General features: G+C 32.9%; 1 protein-coding gene and 1 long non-coding RNA gene across 5 annotated transcripts in view; one reads left to right on the forward strand and one right to left on the reverse strand.

Annotated features, from left to right (window-relative positions):
* Nucleotides 1-9,301: 9,301 nt before the first annotated feature.
* Nucleotides 9,302-10,071, forward strand: LOC128198413 (uncharacterized). Its single transcript, XR_008251132.1, has 2 exons — nt 9,302-9,500; nt 9,748-10,071. It is a non-coding gene; the product is annotated as an uncharacterized LOC128198413 (long non-coding RNA).
* A 1,760-nt stretch (nt 10,072-11,831) lies between these two features.
* The window catches only part of LOC112057784 (homeobox protein abdominal-A homolog), a 73,868-nt gene continuing 65,000 nt past the window's right edge, over nt 11,832-20,699 (reverse strand). For all 4 annotated transcript variants that reach the window (XM_024098330.2, XM_024098328.2, XM_024098329.2 and 1 more), the window contains exon 3: nt 11,832-17,612. In XM_024098330.2, the coding sequence (XP_023954098.1) occupies nt 17,215-17,612 (398 nt within the window). In that variant the 3' untranslated portion in view covers nt 11,832-17,214. The remainder of the gene's footprint in view (nt 17,613-20,699) is intronic.

Below are 20,699 nucleotides of genomic sequence, written 5' to 3' on the forward strand. Positions count from 1 at the left end.
AAGGATATCATAAGCGGAAGTAACATTATTACAATGGATCCATAATGGTGTCGTAGTAGAGGGTAGGTTCGCTTGCCGAGTCGGGTTCTATCTGCAAAATCAATGTGCCCATTAGCAAGTTTTCGCGCAGTCGCAAAGCGTTGAAAGGCTATCCGTTAGAAGTTATACTGAACGTTTCCTATGTAGATGCCTAGTTAGATTTACATAAAAAATTTGTTTACTTTCCTGTAATGCATCGTTGGAAACCACGTTTTATGTAGAGAAGAAATAATATTCGTATTTTCGATTTAACTGTTATTTATCTAAATTAGACGCTTTATCATATTTTGCGTTTATTTTGTACTCTTACACATTTCAAAGGATCATTAGAAAATATATATTCCAATTGTTACTTAATTTAACAGGTTAAAATCATTCTAGTAGAATATCATAGAACTATGATTTTAATTAAACTTTTAATTATTTTCAAATTGATTTATAAATAAAAATATTTGATAAAGGATAGTTCAAAATCATTCAAGTTAGGTATTACATGTAAGAATAAAATATTCTTAAATGTATTCATGATTTTAATTAAACCTTTTATTATCAAAATAATTTTCAAAGTGAAAATTTTTATAACTAATTTAACAGAATTATTATTGCTATCGTTTTTTCTAATATATATGCATAAATAAAACATTCAATACGTAATATAGGTACATAAACAATAACACTTGGCGATAAGTGATCGCCAAGTGATAATAATGGACTCGTCACTAATTTATAATGTAAGGCCCATGATTATTTAGATGTCTAGACGTTTGCCATAGAGCTTTCTACGGTAAAATTAAACCAGTTTTTAATGAAAACGATAGTGAGGTAGTATGCTTATGATAATCTTACGTATCTACCTACTTTAGAATGCTAATCCATACTAAGACGGCTGCGTGGCGCAGTGTGTTGTAAGTTGTGACTCTGCTTTCTGTATCTAAGGCTGTGGGTTCGGGTCGGTTTAACGACTAAACCACTACACCGATTTGGAAAGTTTGGTGAAAGCTACATTATCAGCGAGTAACAATAGTTGTACTTAATCCCTATACTCCCACGGGAATGGGAATTACATTATTGAAACCGTGGCGTGTCCGCTAGTTATGTAATGAGCACCACAAACATTTATTTTTATGTAATGCATATTTTTAAACCGTTACATTTTTGACTGTCCCCTCACTTTACATCACTGCCATTATAAAGCTATTCATTCTCATTCGTACATCTAAGAGCTTTGTTGAACTATGCTGTCATAGCTAAATTATTTAGTAGTTTCTCAAGTATTATATTCTCGCTCGCTACTTTGTAGATAAGCCAGAAATTCAGTTTTCACAAATCCCGCGGGAACCATAGATTTTTTCGAATTAACAGTAGTTTATCCCTCTATGTTCCCGTGAAAGTCCCATTAAAATTGGTCCAGCTGTTTCAAAAATTAGCCTGAACAAACAGATAGACAGAGGATTTTTTTAAAAAGCTTGTTTGTGTTTTGGTATCGTGTAAATAACTATAAGCACTTTTTTTGTATTCACAGACAGTCACTTCAATTTTATTTATATGTATAAATTAATAACGATGAAGATTTGCAATTCCCTTCACAATCGCCCTTGGATGTACGACTAAGTTACTTCATTGTAGGTAGCTCTCTGGTGTAGGTACCGCAAATCGATACTGCAGTCGCGCTCGTTTTGTGTAGAGCTTCGTTATTTGGAGCGGTACCGGGTACCTTGTAACTAACATTCACTTTACCTACTACAAAAATAGTTATACCTCCAAGTATATCCAAATGTACAGTTACTTTAGAATTTAAACTATCGCGAGTGTTATTCGAGCCGTGATAGCCCAGTGGATATGACCTCTGCCTCCGATTCCAGAGAGAGTCGGTTCGAATCCGGTCCGGGGCATGCACCTCCAACTTTTCAGTTGTGTGCATTTTAAGAAATTAAATATCACGTGTCTCAATCGGTGAAGGAAAACATCGTGAGGAAACCTGCGTAGCAGAGAATTATCTTAATTCTCTGCGTGTGTGAAGTCTGCCAATCCGCATTGGGCCAGCGTGGTGGACGATTGGCCTTATACCTCTCATTCTGAGAGGAGACTCGAGCTCAGCAGTGAGCCAAATATGGGTTGATGATGACGAGTGTTATTCATATTAATTGATTATGAAACACGGCTAAAACTTACGTGATATAAGGTCGGAGTATGCCCGACTAGTTTCGAAACTATACGGAGCCCTTAGTCATGAGCTGGTTCTTGCAACGCGGCAAGATCAAAACTGAAAGTTTTAGCCGTGTTTCTTAATCAATTAATAAACAGTTACTACTTGTACTGACTTACTGACTGGTTGACGTATTAAAACCGAACTTTTGAACAATAAAGGAATTCTGGAATTTCAACTTAACAACCCATATTCGGCTCTGTTAGCACGAGTCTCCTCTCAGAATGAAAGCGGTTAGGCATTAGCCTAGCCTAGCCCCTTTTCTTCTGACAAATGAATGCATATAACTGAAAAGTTGGAGGTGCATGTCCCGGACCGGATTCAAAACGCCCTCCGCAGAGGTCGTATCCTCTGGGCTATCATCGTCTTTGTGGCGTGCACTTCATAAATGCAAAAAAAAGCACTGCGTACCCTAAGGGCTCAATACAAACCTTACTATGGTTTACCACAGAATACATAGTTGGTCAAGGAATTTTCCAATTTTTACTTATAGTGAATACCCTAGTTAAAAACCTTATGCACGCTACTGTTGATTATCTGACAGACAATCTATCAAAAAATTACGTTTCTTTTCAAAAAAAATTATAAAAAAAGCCCTATAGGATTACTTATTGTTAAAAGTAATGAAACATTAGATAGGTTGATATGCCTGCCTGGTGATAAGAACATAAGAATTTTGTTTTACAAGCATCGAGCAAGCACTGCAATATGACCACGTAAGGTTATATTGCAATGTGACTCACGAGCGATTTTCTTCGAAGACATGATGGACATGAAATTTTATGCTTCGTATTATGAGCTTGCTATTGGCACTAAATTGTTATCGTGGTGTTAATTCTAACATGAGAAGGGGTTTCTTAAGTGTGTTGTAAAGTCTAGTTAGAAGTTTTCCGACGGTTATGGACTTGTATGATGGATTTTTATACGACACTTCGATCGGAAATGTTTCGTAGATGTTAGGGCATAACTTTTTATTGTTTAAACCGATTTGTGCAATTATTATGTAGGTACGAGTATATTGTTTTCTGTAGGATAGTCAAAGTTATGTTTTGTTAAACATACTTCTTACATGGCCATGACTCATAACCTCATCAAGTGAGAAATTATTGGAGCTCTTTCTATCTTCTACTTGTAAATATTTAACCTGTTTTTTTAGTTCGAGTCATTTTTCTAACTTATATAATTTATGATTTCAGATAGATTTTTAGGTTTGGCAAATATCGGTTCAGCAGTCAAAAATCAAAAATTCATTTATTTCAAGTAGGCTCAGTATACAAGCACTTTTGATACGTCAGTTGACTATTTGTAAAGATTCTACCACCGATTCGGAAGGCAGATTCTGCTGAGAAGAAACCGGCAAGAAACTCAACAGTTGCTCTTTAAAAAAAAAATCATACAATAATATCATAATTACAATTAGTGTAAGATAAGCGTAAGATAAGCAGGTCTTTTCCAAAATTATGTTATGCATTTTTTGGCTTTATTTTAGATGCTTCACGCATAACAGTAGGTATAATCGGTTGTTATATTTTTGAGGATTGTTCCATAAGCTATAAGTATTTTTTACGTAGAGCCTCCATAGCTCAACGGTAAGAGCGGTCGGACTCATCATATGATGGTTCGATCCCCGCTCCGTTGGTCTATTGTCGTACCCACTCCTAATACAGTCTTTCCCGACTATTTGGAGGGGAATGGGAATATTGATATATCAAAAAAAAGATATGACAAAAACTCTTTTAAAAAAAAAATTGCCTAAAAATCTTTACATTTCATTTAAACACAGCATTTATACTGGAATTCGGTAACTTTGATTCTTCTACGGACTTGAAGATTTTCGGAAAACCTCAGAAATATAAAATTTTTGAATATGAAGGTCACTTCTGGGGGCAAGATGGTAAATTAAAAAAAAAACAACTTTTTCTTCAAGATTCAAGTAGAAATTTGAATTTGTTTGTGCTATAAACACATATCTAATACTGTCTTAACAAGCGTCAGCTTTAGCGTTTTCTATGTTCTGTGGCATTTAGATTAAGTCTTAGATTACTCTCAGTCCTGGTTGACATAACCCCTAATACCGCGGCCAACAATCTCGGCACGAAGCTCTATAAAGTATGAAAAAATACTGTTCTATTTGGATTTATAATATTTATTACTGGAACTCAATTTATTTATTGGAAGTTATACTTACCTATACATAGCCAATTTCTGCAATGAATGAATCAAGTAATTGCTTGCTTGGGAAAAGACAAAGTAGGCAAAGCAAAACACAACCTACACAATACACAGTTCTTCACCAGTCTACCTGTGTTGAAAAATTATACATAGTAACTAATTATACTAACTAATAGTTACTATTAACTAGCTGCACCCCGCGGTGTTACCCTCGAAAAATAAGTGTGTACCAAGTAATTTCATTTTTCCGGGATAAAAGTACCTAGTCTATGTGTTAATTCAGATTTAACTCCATTCCAAATTTTAGCGAATCCGGTTCAGTAGTAAGAAACATTCATACCACCATAACCATCAGTTTTTTAGAAATCTCGGTTTGAATTTGGACGATGGATGGATCGAGACAAAGAGTAGCCTGTGTGTTAATCCAGGGTATTAACTATTTTCATTTTAAATTTCATCCAAATCGGTTTAATAGTTGCAGCGTTAAAGAGTAACAAACATCCATACAAATTTTCTCGTTTATAATATTTTATCTGCAGAAAAGTAATATAGGTGCGTAATGGAAAACTGTTTTTTTTTATTTTTCGCTGTTTTTAACTTGGAATCTAATCAGATTCCTTGAACTATTTTTAAAATAGTAGAATTACCTACATAGAATTAAAGTAAAGGGTACCTATAGGTACTATAATTTAATATTATCGGTATCTTATAAAACTGAATTGTTCTAATAAGTAATCTTACATTTTGGACTATGTATTGTGGTATTTACATTAACATCAAGATTAAAATCAAGAATGCACGTTTTACATCCAATCGTAATACCCTATCAAAAGTTTACATGGTGAAACGAAACAATTTTCCCGATTGAATAGAAACAAAACCGAAATAAAATAAAAGAATGGAGTTTCCTATCGTATCCGGTATAGTTTGCAAGCGGATCGCAGTCGCCATGTTCAATCCACTCGGTTGTTATTTCGTGTCGTCATTGATATTCGGGTTTGTATCAATGCACATTTTAGAACTGCTGTTTTTCACGAGATGGAAGGACATTTACTTGTAGATATTTGGTCTTAGAATGGAAAATGGATACAGCATTTGATACTTCAGAAATTTCATATTTAAAAATTATGTTAGTCATATATAAATAAAGCTATTATTTGTAGCTGTTTTTGGCCAGTCTGACTAATTGGGTAAATTAAGAGCAACTTAATGTAATAATAACAACTCGGAGTCCAAAGGTCAATTCACCCAAAAGCTTTCGGTGTTTGGTAAAGTACGTGTGATGGTATTGCTAACTTTTGATTATTTAATATATAGCAGTAGAGATAATAATAGTAATGAATTTCAATAATTGTTTTATAGTGTATTCTGAAAATTTCCGTCTATCCGTCTATCGTCTAGGTATGTACCTACTACCTTGGAAAATTTGAAAGGAAAGTAATTTATTTTAGAATTTAATAATAATCATTTAATATGAAAGTAATTTAGTTATGTTAAATTGTTATTGTTTTTATTTTTAATGTAGATATTGTAATAAACTGTAAATTTGAATGTAAAATTTTATGCTTAGTGCAGATGAAATCTAAATTTAAAGTACTACTCGTATATAATATCAAGTAGGCTTAGATTAGAGCAATTTGGAAAGGTCGAGTTTATCTGTTTGTGATGACTTTTTCCTCGTTATTGGGATAGTGATCGCTTGGAAATGGTACATGTAATCAGTGATTTTGGTGCAGAGAGGGAGCGTCAGAGCATGAAATTGGCCCAGTCTATGCCATTTCGACGCACTGCAGCTTAATCGTGATCGCAAATAGGATTAAAGCTATTATTCTGTCCATAAATTAACGGAATTACCTTTCTGAATTTTAACCTTACAAAATAATATAATAAAATTAGATGAACACATATTTTAATGAACTTTCTTAAATTACGTGCTTTTTTAAATTTATCAGTGGCGTGCACAAGGTTTTTAACTAGGGTAGGCAGCAAAAGTAAACATTGTTCAAAATGGAAAATGTCTTTTCTACCCCGGATTCGTAATGAGTCTTCAGGGTAGGCAGTACATTTTTGCATTTATGGGGGCACGTTATTTATTTATCATTATCTCTTTTTGAATGACAAACAACAAGACTAGGCTAGGTGTTCCTTTTTATAGGAGTGGAAATTTGAGGCACCAGCGAACTCCAGAACTGAGAATTTTTTGGGCAGAATGAAAAGCTCGACTTCTTTATTTGTTATTAACAAATAAAGAATAATGTAAACCATGAATTATATATTTCAAATGGCATTGGTCTAAGAATATTTTTGCCTACTATAACAACATGTCTTGATCCGAAACAATACTTTCTGAGACATCTTTCAGTAGTAGGTAACTAGGTAGGTACTTATTACCTATGTGGATATCCGGTGTAGGACAATTATCAACCTAATGAGTTATATTTTTTATTATTGTGTTTTAGAAATATCGTATGGTATATCTAATGTAGGTATAATAGATAAGTTGATACTTTAATATCACATAATAGGTCTTTAGAAAAGAAAATTTCTAGGTAGTACGAGTTACCTAGAAATTTTCTTTACTAAAGAGGCCTACCGAAGTAATTATCTATATTTTATCTTGAATTTATTTTCGCGGGGGGCTTTTTAAAGCGAAACATAATAAAAACGTATAACACTTAATGAAAATACGACAAAATTTGTTTTGGCTATAAGACGAGCTAAAGCTCTTTTTAACTGCCATTAGAATTTGCTACGATCACACCATAAGGCATCAGGCGCCATAAAGGTAATGTCAAAAGATAGGAGTACTTGAAAAAACTACCAACAAAAACTACGGGGCCAAAATATGAAAAGCAAAAAAAAAATGTTTTTTAATTTAAGATCAAAATCGCTTGGAACGGGATCTTGTTTTGCAAGGTTTTTACAGTACAAGAGCAGTGAATTGCTTAGCGATTTTGCGTTCAACGTATAGCGATCCCACCTATTGTGAATTCTGTAGGTCTGAAATTTATTTGACAGCTCCAGTGTCTGTGGAGAATAGAAAATGGCGGAATGGCAGAATACATTACATTACAGATATAACTCACGGTTTGTTTTTGGCGGGGATCCGACAATCGTTATTGGTATTTAGGGGCATTAAACTATTAGGGTAAAATGGCGTTTTCTTTTTTATAATGAAATACGAGACAGTCAATGTTAGTGGAATGAGTTGCCGACAGTGTGAATGTTAGTTACGGTGGGAATTAATATTGTTTTAAATAGGGTCTCTGACAAGAGGAAGAACTATCAAGTAGGTAGTTAGTGACCTTTTTCTGAAATACTGTCACACTGCCATGATTTATTAGAAAACTTTGCGGTGCCCTTTGCAATCTATGCATTTTGAGTAGGTACCAAACCTTGTGCATTTTTAATTAAACTTAATACTTAAATCATAGATACTAGCATATTATCTCTATTACGGATTTATTTGATTACACTCTATTACTTATTTTTTGATATTCTTTGTGGGATAATAAAGTAGATTAGTGCCCGTTGCTTTATAAGAGAGAACTCCTATGATACGATTCTTGGCTCAGGTAAATTAGTAATTGGTTACTTTTGTATTATATTTGTTATTGGTTACTCTTAATAGTAATTTAACCTACCGATACGGTACCGTAATATCACATTGAACCCAGGACTTCCGTCCTGTAAATCCACTGCGCACATCACTGCGCCAAGAAAGCCGTCAAACTTTCTACATAATTAAAAAATGTACTCTACGGCTAAGGAATTTCCAGTGATTTTATTTTCAAAAACTGGTATGAAATTACTCGTACGTAGGTGAAAATGCGTTAAAACAGGAGAGTTAAAACCAAAAAATTAAAATCGTTTGCAATTAGGTAGGAGGATTAATGAGATCTATCTGGCCCAGGAATCGAACGCAGAACCTCATGTTTCGAAGTCGCATCGGCTAACCACTGGACTGACGAAGCATCTCTTCTCATAGAATAATAATTTTTTTAAATATAGTTACGTAGTTAACAAGTGGCCACAATTTTTTTAGCCTGGATTACTTGTACATATGTTTTCTGTGCCTGGATTTTGAAGTTGGTTGTGTAACACCCCGTGCCTCGGTGAGCACGTTAAGCCTTCGGTCACGGTAATTATTCATTAACATCTGATAAAGTATATTAGCAAATGAACATGATCACCATATGGTTGCGAACGTAGGAGCAGCGTGGTGGTGGGTCTAAGCTCCATATCCCCTCACCTATTAGGAGGGAGGCCTCACTTGTAGCAGTCTGGTAATCTGGTCTGATAATGATAACGATCTTAGACGCGCTTCCAGGTGGTCTCATGCTTATAGTCTCAAATGAAAAAAAATAACAAATTATGATTTATTCAAAAGAGGTTCTATAACCGAATTTTCTTATTTTTAATTTTCTTACTTTTTTTTACTTATATAATAGATTTTTATTTTTAGGACTACAAAATAAAGTAAAAACTTACCTTAAATGTGCAGAACTGAGACGGGGTTGTATGTTATTAGGTGTTATTAATATAACCGTTAAAAGTTCATTAGAGAAAGAGACAAGCGTTAGCTTGACATACCTCACTATGAAGGCCGAATGTAGTTAGCTCATTCTCCTACCATAACTTGTACCTCGTAGGTACAAGTAGCGAAGACTGAAAATTTCTAGTAGGTAGGTAACCCACGTTAGTTGTTACTTGTTTTTAGTTTGAAGAAAGCAGGATTCAAAGGTCCAGATCCTCATTAAATCAAGCATAAAACGTATTTTTCTAATGTTCTCTAATGATAAAGAAAAGTTAATCCTAGAAAATTTGGCTATTTCATAGGAAGCTCAGCACAATATGCTGAGTTATAGGGTAATTCCAGGATAGATGCCCCAGTGGGATAGATGATTTGATTTTTATTTCACTATGTTAGGAGCACTGTAGGAGGTAAATTTTACTGTAAGTAACGAGTCCTCCCCCTGCAAACCATAGTGTCGGAAGGAATTTCGACCGGAGTGCATGCGTTTCGTCTGTATGAGTAAAAATGTTCCGCGGTGAGACGACAAAAGGCGCCAAAATAAGATTCGTAAGTTCTTTCAACAGTGTATTTTTTCTCTCGCATATAATTTTTTTTTTTTCTATTTGTCTGCTTGCATTGAAGATTAGCCTATGTAAACTGATAGATTTTATAGTAATTGAAACTCAACTTTTGTTTTTATTGATAAGGGCATCTATCCCCTACAAAAAGTATAGTTGCCCCGTTTTTTATTAGGATAGATGCCTCTAAGGGCAACTATCCCCAACTGTTTATTATAAGTGTCGTGTTGTTGCAGGAGAGCAAAATACCTCGTAAATATAAAAGGAAACAGGGTGTTGTCCCTCGTACTGTAACCTAGACCGAAGACAGTATGCTAGCAGCGTTTGAAGAGATGAAAAAAGGAGAGAAAGGCGTAAATCAGATTTCTAGAATATAAGGAATACCATCTAAAATATTAAGACGAAGATTTGCCGTTAACAGCAATTTTTATTTTCAAAGTTACTGTATGTGTTGTTGTTTTAAATTTGAATTACTTTTAATTTGTATTGTATTGCATCATATCATTGTAGTTACTGTCTGGCATAATTATTACTGAAAAAAATTATATATATCCAGCATTTATTTTTATTTGTTTTATGAAAACATCCTGTAATAACAAAAAACGACTCGTGGCTCTTACATTCAAATTAGGAGAAGCTGGATTTCCGCTGGACCGAACAGCAATACGTCAGTTAACATACCAGTTTGCTAAAAAGCTACAGCTAAAGTATAACTTTGACAAAGATGGCCAAGAAATGAAAATGAAAGTTATATAAAACACCATAAAGACTGATTATAATAATATAGTGGTTTGATTTCAGAACAAACCAATTGCAATGTTCAATCTAAGTCGCCAATCCCCACTAAGGGCACCTATCCTCTGAAGTTTTTTCATGATAAGTCTTCTATCCGCCACAGTAGGCGTCTATCCCATTTTTTAGAGGTCCATAAAATTACAATTTACACAAAATCTACACAGTCTATATCAGAAAGATTCAGATAATATAGAACATTAAGAAATATATTTAATATCTCCCAAAGAACGCAATACTCTAAGATTATAAAATTCGAGTTATTTAGCATTTTCGAAAAGTGGGGCATCTATCCTGGACTTACCCTACTAATTGTCAAAGCTAACTTGAATTTCTTGTTTCCGAGGATTGTATAATTCAATTTTTTTTTAATTAATTTATTATTGCAATAAATTAATTAGTGATTAAATTTGAAGTTTGTCTTACACTATTTTAAAGAGATCGATTAATATTTTTTGAATATTTTGTTGCAATCTTGCATTTTATTATATAGCTACTTTACTTCCAGATATCTTGATTCAACCTTGTAATAAGTATATTGTGATTAAATTTAGGTAAATTAAACCAACTGATATTATTATAAAATAACTGACACTAATTTGAACATTGTAACGGTTCATTAGAAAAATCAGCTAGCCTATTCACTGCTTTGGTCTTTATTATCAACCTATTAACAAACATAGCCGTGATAGCCCAGTGGATATGACCTTTGCCTCTGATACCGGAGAGAGTGGATTCGAATCCGGTCCGGGGCATGCACATCTAATTTTTCAGCTGTATGCATTTTAAGAAATTAAATATAACGTGTGATCGACCACACTGAAAAAGTGAAGGAAAACATCGTGAGGAGAGAATTTTTTATTTCTTAATTCTCTGCATGTGTAAAGTCTGCCAATCCGAATTGGGACAGCGTGGTGGACTATTGGCCTAACCCCTCTCATTCTGGAAGGAGACCTGAGCTCAGCAGTGAGCCGAATATGGGTTGATAACGATTAACAAACATTAAATCAATTGAGATACGTCATCTACTTACCTACTGTATGATATTCACCAGTAGGCATCGGGTGACATTTGTTATATAGAATCTCAATTTCGTCATATTTCATAGAATCTCAATGTCAATACTAGCATACGTCAAAGATAGTGAATTAGTCTGCTGGGCCCAGCAATGTACGTATGTAAAATGGCGGTTTCCTTTATCTAGTTGCAGTGACTCCACAATTACTTGTAGGTACTTAGTAGTAAGTAAAATTACTGAAAGACCAGACAAAAAGCTCGAAAGTTTCTCTTGTAAAAATCATCATTTGGAATAATTTTAATTTACGTAAATCATTTACTGAAATACCCGACAAGAAGCTCAAAAGTTATTTTATCTTGTAAAAGTCATCATTTACCTAAACCATTTGTATTATTTTCGTTATAGGTGAACCGTGAACCGATTACAATACTACTTAATGTAATAAGTAAATTAAGATGGAAAATCGGTGAAGATAGATAAAAGGGTGTAACAAAATATTAAAGAAAATAATTGTTTTATTAACTCTTTATTCTCTTGAATTTTCGAAATGAATATTACAATATTGAATGCGGGTTACATATACAATCACCCAACTATTTCCTTAATAATAACACGACACAGTCACGTTGATTTGCACATTGGATTTCACTCGACCAAAAAATTTTGGAATTGATTGGTTCCACAAAATGGTCATCGTTTTTAAAATTTAAACTATCGTGAATGTTATTCATATTAATTGATTATGAATACACAAGTTTGAATCGTACCGCGTTGCAAGAACCAGCTCATGACTAAGGACCCCGTATGCATTCGAAACTAGTCTGGCATACTCCGACGTTGTATCACGTGAGTTTTAGACGTGTTTCATAATCAATTAAAATGGTCATCAACGGTTAAGCCATTAACCCAGTCGAAGAAAAACTGCGTTACCAATTTTTTTTTAATTTTCCAGACAGACCAAATTCTATTTAGAATAATTAATATATGTATGTACCTAAGTATCTAGATTTTGATTATAATCTAGTAGATAAATTATATCACAAAAGGAAACAGAGAGAAATGCTTATAAATAAAGACCAAAGAAAATATCAAAAACATCAAAGATATTTTTGAAAAAATAATAACAAAATATACTACTGTAACTATTGTAGAAGAATTATAGGTTTCCTTTACATTAAATATCATACCTTTATTAGTCTCTTCTTACAATGTTTGACAGATTTGTATTAATTAATGTTGTAACACTTCAAAAATTTAAATTTCACTTTCGACTTCAAAAATTGTGGGTAAATTGTGGGTATACAAATGACAGAATGTCAATCAATTACATAGGTACAAGGTTAAAAAAATTCGTTTCCAGTAATATTTTTTTTGATACTCGGTATCTTTGATCGAGTGAAATCACACAAAAATGTACGTTCATTACATAAATACATAACATGAAACAAAAAAAAATATGAACAAAAAAATAATGCGCCACATAAAACTTTCACGACTATTTACACTTATTTTGTAAGACAGTATAATTAAAGATATAGTTACATACATACATAACTACAATTATATTAAGATAAAATTAACCGATTTATAAGTAACCTAGTAGAACGGAAGTCTCGTTAATAATAATATAAATTCAAAAAATGTAAATTTTTTAACTTAACAAAAATATGTAAAAAAAGACAGCAACTGGGAAAGTTTTTTTTTTAAATAACAAAATTGATTGATACATAACTGTAGGATATATATTTGCTACAACTATTGAAAATCTGTATTCAAATAGGCATTATAGTAATACCTATAGTCTAAAACTAGCAATATGGCAAGACAGCATTACGGATGGAGGTCGTATATAATCTATTTAACAAATTGCTCATTGTTTCACGTGAATTATCTACAGTTCTTTACGAGGCAGAAACAATAAAGAGAACCTGACATAAATCATCGGACGTACATACACACAAATATTACTATCGTATGCTACCAGTTACCTATTAGTCAGGGATCCCTAGAACAGTTTGTACACTTGATTACTAAACAAGCTGATTTTTCGTGAAAAGCTTCATCTTGATGAGACGATCAACTTTTTTATTTACTAACTGAGTTACCAGAAAATGAAAATTTCAGAGCGTCTGAACGAGATAATGTACCTACCACGCAATTTGTAGGACAATGTAGCTGTTAAGTTGTAAAAGTATTAATTGATCAACAGTAAAAAAAACATCTGATTAGTAACAACTTTTGTTACTCTATCCTCTTCCCAACTTGTATCAATAACGAGGTTATTAAAAGATGTTACTAACCAGCTCTTTTTTTTACTGTTGCTTAATTTATAGATATACAAGTTAACAGCTACATTGTCCTACAAATTGCATGGTATTATATCTTGTTCCGACTTTCTGAAATTTTCATTTCCTGGTAACTCAGTTAGCTACCAGAATCAAGAATTTTCGTAAATAATAAAGTTCATCGTCTCATCGAGATGAAGCTAGTCACGAAAAATTAGCTTGTTAGTTATCATGTGACAAAATGTTCTAGGGATCCCTGACTTTAAATGTATTGTTTGAATCGGAACCTAATTAATAAGTATTGAAACAGTGTAATAAAAACGATGTTATGCCGATATTTAATAAACGGGTACTAATTTGCACAGACCCATAAAAATAACGAAACAATAACCGTTAATGTAAATTAATAATAACGGGATAAAATATTTTCTCAATATGCATATATAACAATTTATTAGTTCGTATACACACATTGCGTTATATTCCGAGGGTTTTGAGGTGTTTGATGAAAGCTGAAAATTTGTAGAATCTCTGTTTAGTTTATAATGTTTATTATATTTATAGTGTAATAGCATCACGCAATTCAAAATCTAATCGAAATCGGTCGTCGACAATCGATCAGTTAGTTATTTTGAAAAATGCGCTATTGTTATCCTTTTTGACAAGTGTAGCCGAAATAAAACGACCATAGTTTTCAGTTGGTCTGTTGTTTGCATTTTTTTTAATCCAACACGTAAGTAAATTAAATCAATAAACTGCGAATTTTTATTCATTGGCACCCCAATATTTATGTGTGTTTTGTTACAAATTTTCAGCGTTTATTAAAACACTATTTTTTGCGTCCTCCAGAGATGTCTCTTCTTTCTCGATGCATAGTTCCAATGTCCATTCACCAGTGTGTACGCTCCGTCCATTCGAAATAGTCTCCGAGTTTCATATCATCCAATCATAATAATTACGAGTGGTACTAAATAGGTAAATAAGCGTTTTTTAATCAAATACTTCTCCGGATTCATTACGCTTAAGTTTATTACCAGTGGCTACATTAAAATCTATGCATTATAATTTATAAAGCCTACATATACCAAAGTTACTTAAGTACATTTTGTTCGATTTTAATTCATAGTTAACGTAAAATGGGATAAAAGGATTTACCTACTAATGACAACCTTATACAGTAATCTTATACGACAACTATGGCTCATGAGAAATGTATCCAATATCTAGTTATTGCACATATCTGGCTTTTGCCGATATATCAATATAAATTATATTTTATGTATATAAACTTGGATTTCTTCGAATACCTAATCTATCAGCATGTCATCAATTTATAGAATTTATTATATCATTTTCTTTCCCCTCTCGTGGAATATGTAACTGCTTAACAGGTATATAGTATAATAATATTGCGAAAGTATGTCTATTTGTAATCAATTTCATACATATTCATAACGGGAAATGTAAAATTTTTATAATTTCATTTAAGTGATGTTACTATACATTTTAAAAATAAAATGAAGCACACTAATTTGGGGAAATACATTATAAATGGAAGTATAAAACGTGTGATAATATATTTTCTTGATAAAAAAATATAATACCCATCGATAGGTGATATTTAAACATAATATGTAGTATAAATAGAAAAGTTACATACGTATTTCTGGTAAATAAAATTAAAAACTTAAAGTTATCCACTTAATTTTCAATTAGATCTGGATATATATGTACTTCTTACATGTATCATGTATATATGTACATAGTTATAATGTAATTTATAGATTTATTATTGCTGAGATTAAGTTTTTTGGAATTTATATAGTTATTTATTCAACTGAATCCGTATTTTCACTCCATGTAGTGATAATATAATCATGTAGGTACTATGAGCTCCTTACACCTAAAAGGATCTTGCGCTAATGATATTGGCATATGTATGTATAATGTATATATTTAAAATTACTGCTACTGATATTTATGATAATGTTTATACGAATAATACAGTGGACAGATCTATTGAGTGATGATTATTATCAAAATTAAGCGAACATTTTTTTTTAATTTTAATACACATATTTATTTAAATTTTCTTTAATTCTACCCTGACATTAATTTACGTATAATGGTGACTATCAACACTAAATTTAGAGTCCTAATTAAATATTTGTTCTGATTTACGTATAGAGGAATTCTGTGCTTTTTGTTCGGAGAAACTTAAAAGTGAATTTGTTCCATAATTGATTCAAAATATCAAGTTAATTTAGTTTTTACAATATTTTGGCACAATGCGGATGTAGAAGCAAAAATAGAAAGTTTTCTAGCAAAATATTGTCAGCTTAATAAGCATTTTATTAAGAAAAAGTTATTGCAATCATTTGCAATTATTATTGACCGTTTATTATTATTAGAAAAAATCATGCACAAAATAAGAAACGGACAGAATATTTATAATTTTATATTCCGTCCCACTGTAGGATCATTTAGCTAAAATCTTAGCAATACTTTATTTAAAGTTGAACCTACATTATCTATTTATATGTTACACTTAATCTAGTCAATTTTAAAATTACATGTAAAATTTACTTTAGTCACATTATTGTTTATTATATGTATCAATGTTACGTATATAATTTTGAACATTTGATGACTTGGGAAGTATGGACACACTGTATTTTTATAATACTTGAAATTCAAATAATGTCAAATATCTGGACATGGTTTAACTACTTTAAAGTAGAATCATCATCAAAAATACCGCATTTAATATTTTTTTTTTTTTTTATGAAAACCTTGATTACAAAACAACATTCGTTACGATGAGAACCTACACGCAATTGTACTTCGATACGTATTTAGTTACAATTAATCGTCTAACGCTCTTACGAGAATAATAAAAATATTGTTTATAAAACTGCGGATAAATAAAACTATAAATAAACAAAATGTTTTAAATCAAACAACAATTTGTGGACCTAACTACCAAACTGATTCACGTTATGGACGAAAATAAAAGCAACGTTTTTTGAAACCAACCGCTAAAATAACAAATTTTAGAATCATAAAAATGTGACTCTCAAAACATAACCAGTCCACTAATAGCAGACAAATAATAAAATATACATCAAAATGTACATAATATAATATCTATTAATAAAAAAATATAACATAATGGATTAAAATAAGTGGTAGCAATAAATACTATGAGATTCACAGATTTTAAATCTTAACTAACAATACCGAAATTCACTCGGGCTTGTAAATCTTAGAGCGATATACTAACGTTTTTGTAAAATTTAGTAAAATATTATTGCAATACATGGTGTGGTTATGGCAACAAAATAAATGCTTAAAGCACTTCACCAGCCTGTCCACAGCGAACGACATCGAGGCAAGTCCTTCGCACTAAAGGAACATCAATACGATAATCAAAGTCACCGACAACCTCCACAACGAGGCGACACTCCTACTCAATCAGCCGCAAAACATAAAACTAGTGGATAGGAAACTAACGGTGCCCGCAGGTCCTTATGGACGTAACACTTCCATTCATGTATTCACACTATATGATACAGTATCAGTCAGGGTTTAAGCGGCTCGCGAGCGCCTTACGTCGGCACTTTATTCACTTTGAGGATATCGCTGGAGCCCTTGTCGATGGGCATTTTCATTGGGTCGTGGTGGTGGGTCACGTGGTGGCCGTGGTGCTGGCTCTCCAGCTTGGCCTGCTTCTCCTGCTGCTGCTGCTTCATCCGGTCCTGTTCCTCTCGCTCCCGGCGCGCTTGCTCGTTTATCTCTTTCACTGCGCGCAGCTCCTTCTTTAGTTTCATTCGTCGATTCTGGAACCATATTTTGATTTGTCTTTCTGTGAGACACAGGGCGTGCGCGATCTCTATCCTGCGTCGGCGCGTCAGATAATGGTTAAAATGGAATTCCTTTTCTAATTCTAGCGTTTGAAACCTCGTGTAAGTTTGCCTTCCCCGTCGCCTTGGACAGCCGTTCGGTCCTGAAGAAACAAAAGAGAACCATTAATGTCACATTCATAAAAAACAACGGTACTTTCGTACGCTAAAAATTTATGCTAATGAGTATAGGAACTTAGTAGAATTAAATCGATTTATTGCAATCATATATCACGCGTCCGCAACTCGTGTTTCGATTCGCATCGAAAAGGCTTCGAGCAAGCTATTAAATTTCACTTTTATAGCATCTTAGATTTTAATAGCTCATTAATATTTTATTGCAGCTGTAAAGTTAATTTTAGAGTTATCCGCTACTGGGACCAAGCTCAAAGTAGATCAACAGTCAATAGATTTACAACCGAATTTTACGATGTGGCATCCAAAAAATCGCTCCAATACAAGCGAACCCTTAAAGATAACAAAAATTTACAAATAAACGATTAAACCTTCAAAAAGTAACGGAAAGGGTTAAAGGCGCTAAACGAACCAAAGCTTACAAAAGAAGCTTTCTAAAAAGAAATCTCTACAAAAAACACAGGGACGTGAAGGGTTACGCAACTTTCTAACTCTTTGTAAGGTGCTTCTTTGTATTTAGACGGTAAAGATATTTTCTAAGAAACTGTGAAAGTATTAACCCTTTTATTTTATTTGTTAAACTGCGACATCGTCGAAATAACGTTTTTTGTGTAATAACATTCGTCCCACATAGTTTAGCGGTAGGTCATTGTTATATTGCCAATAAAAGTCGCTAACATGGAAATCAAATTAATTTATTGTGTTCTTTTCCTTATGCTAATATGTTGTTTAGCATTAAATTTCTTCCTGTAGCATTGAATATTACTTTAGATGGGTACATGTAGTTCAGACAAACTAACTTAATACATACTTTGTTGGTAAATAAAGAGTTTTTATGCACAATGTATGAAATATTAATTTGTATGTCTTAAGGTATGTAGGTACTAAGTATATTAGAATTCATCTTCATAAATCGGTAAGTACATACAGGAAGAAATTTTTTTTAGTGCGGATATTTTTATATTTTGTACATAAACAAAATTTAATGATCACGTATTTTTTCTTTTTTTTTTAACTCAAAAATAACAAAATTATCGTTAGTTAAAGTTATTTACTTTTGAACAGAATTTTAGGGTCACCCTATTGTGCGTTTATTTTATTTTCGTTTGATACCTAAAGGACGTCACCAGATCACTTTTAAGCTGAATATATCTTGTTTAGTAATAATATGTACATTATTTTGTTATTTTAGAGACATAAATTAAAAAAAAAAATTACATAAAATGTATCGAACTGTTTGTAGATTTATATTCTATTAATGATACAGAACCACGAAAAAAAAATATCCGCACTAAAGACCGAATCACCCTGTATAAATAAATCAAATAAAAATATGAAATATGTTTCTAATTATCTAGATACAAAAATATCCTGGTTAAAGATTATACTTGTTTTTAAGATCTTATTAATTAATAGAACTGTAATAAAATATTAACTGGTTGATGATAAAAATAAAATAGGTATAAATTAATACGCATTGAATTTAGAATCATTGCTTTTAATTAATTCAAATGGTTATAAAATTCAAAGAAATGAGTTACGCATTCTGCTTTTTTCTTGGTTGCAGCTTCAACTTGTTTCGTGCCGAGCTATAGCAAAAATAAATCTAGGCAACATAGAAAAATCAGATCGCCCAAATTCCAATCACATCATCATTGAAAACCCATATTTTTCTCACTGTTGAGCATGAGTCTCTACTCAGAATGAGAGGGGCCTTAGTCCACCAAATTCGGATTAGCAGACATCACACGCTTAGAGAATTAAGAAAATTCTCAGGTAAGTATGCAGGTTTCCACACGATGTTTTTCCTTCACTGTTTGAGACACGTGATATTTATTTTCTTAAAATGCACACAACTGGAAAGTTACGTTGCATGTCCCAGACTGGATTCGAACCTACGCCCTCCGAAACGATGGCAGAGGCACAATCCACTGGGCTATCACGTCTCTCTTTTGGATTCCAATGTTTTGCTTTAAAAGCTACGATATTCCCGTATCCTAAGGGTATGAATTTCTACATTTTATCCAGAACAATTCATTCTCACGATCTTTGGTTACCTGTACTGTACATATACCTTTGGTTCTACATAGTCCGGTAAATGCCGCGTCGGCCGTGCCCAGACTGGTTTTGAGTCAGCCAATAAATAAGGCAAGATAAATAGTCTTCCCTTCGTGTATAATTGATAGCGGACCAACTTGGAATGTCGCTTAGGTAGAACGGAAAACGCATGCAGCTCTTACTGTTCTAGATATAGGTGTCATAATCCAATGAAAATTATGTTTAGTTGTAAATCTACTGGTTTGACCGCATTGGTTTGAAGTGAATGAATTTTTTTTTTGTTTATTAAGTTGCTTGCATCTTTTAAGTCTAATAATACTTCAATTTTTAATGTGGAGTTTTCAGTAAAAGGAATTTTAATATCTAATAATACCTAATAACATATTAATGGTTCTACAATATTGCAAATCTTTGTCCTTGATTAGGAAGCGGATATTAGCAATCAATTCCGCTTTAGGAAATTAGGAGCCATGATATTCCAGTGGATATGACCTCTGCCTGCGAATCCGGAAAGCGTTGGTTTGAATCCGGTCCGGGGCATGCTCCTCCAACTTTTTAGTTATGTGCATTTCAAGAAATTAAATATCACGTGTCTCTAACGGCGAAGGAAAAGCGTCGTCAGGAAACTTGCATACCTGAGAATTTTCTCATTTATTTACGTGTGTGAAGTCTACCAACGTAGACCAGCCAGCGAGGTAGACTATCAATCTAAACTCTCTCATTCTGAGAGGAGACTCGAGCTCTACAGTGAGCAGAATATGGATTAGGTAATAATAATGTTTACGGTTTGGTTTGGTGATATTGATGGCTCCTCAGTTAGGTATATTGGGAAATTAATAAATGAAAGTCATGATAAACTATAATGCTATAGGTATAGGGTAATTCCAGGATAGATGCCCCAGTGGGATAGATGACTTGATTTTTATTTCACTATGTTAGGAGCACTGTAGGAGTTAAATTTTACTGTAAGTAACGAGTCCTCCCCCTGCAAACCTTAG

The sequence above is a fragment of the Bicyclus anynana genome, chromosome 10, assembly GCF_947172395.1.
Source record: "Bicyclus anynana chromosome 10, ilBicAnyn1.1, whole genome shotgun sequence".
Taxonomy (NCBI): Eukaryota; Metazoa; Arthropoda; class Insecta; order Lepidoptera; family Nymphalidae; genus Bicyclus; species Bicyclus anynana.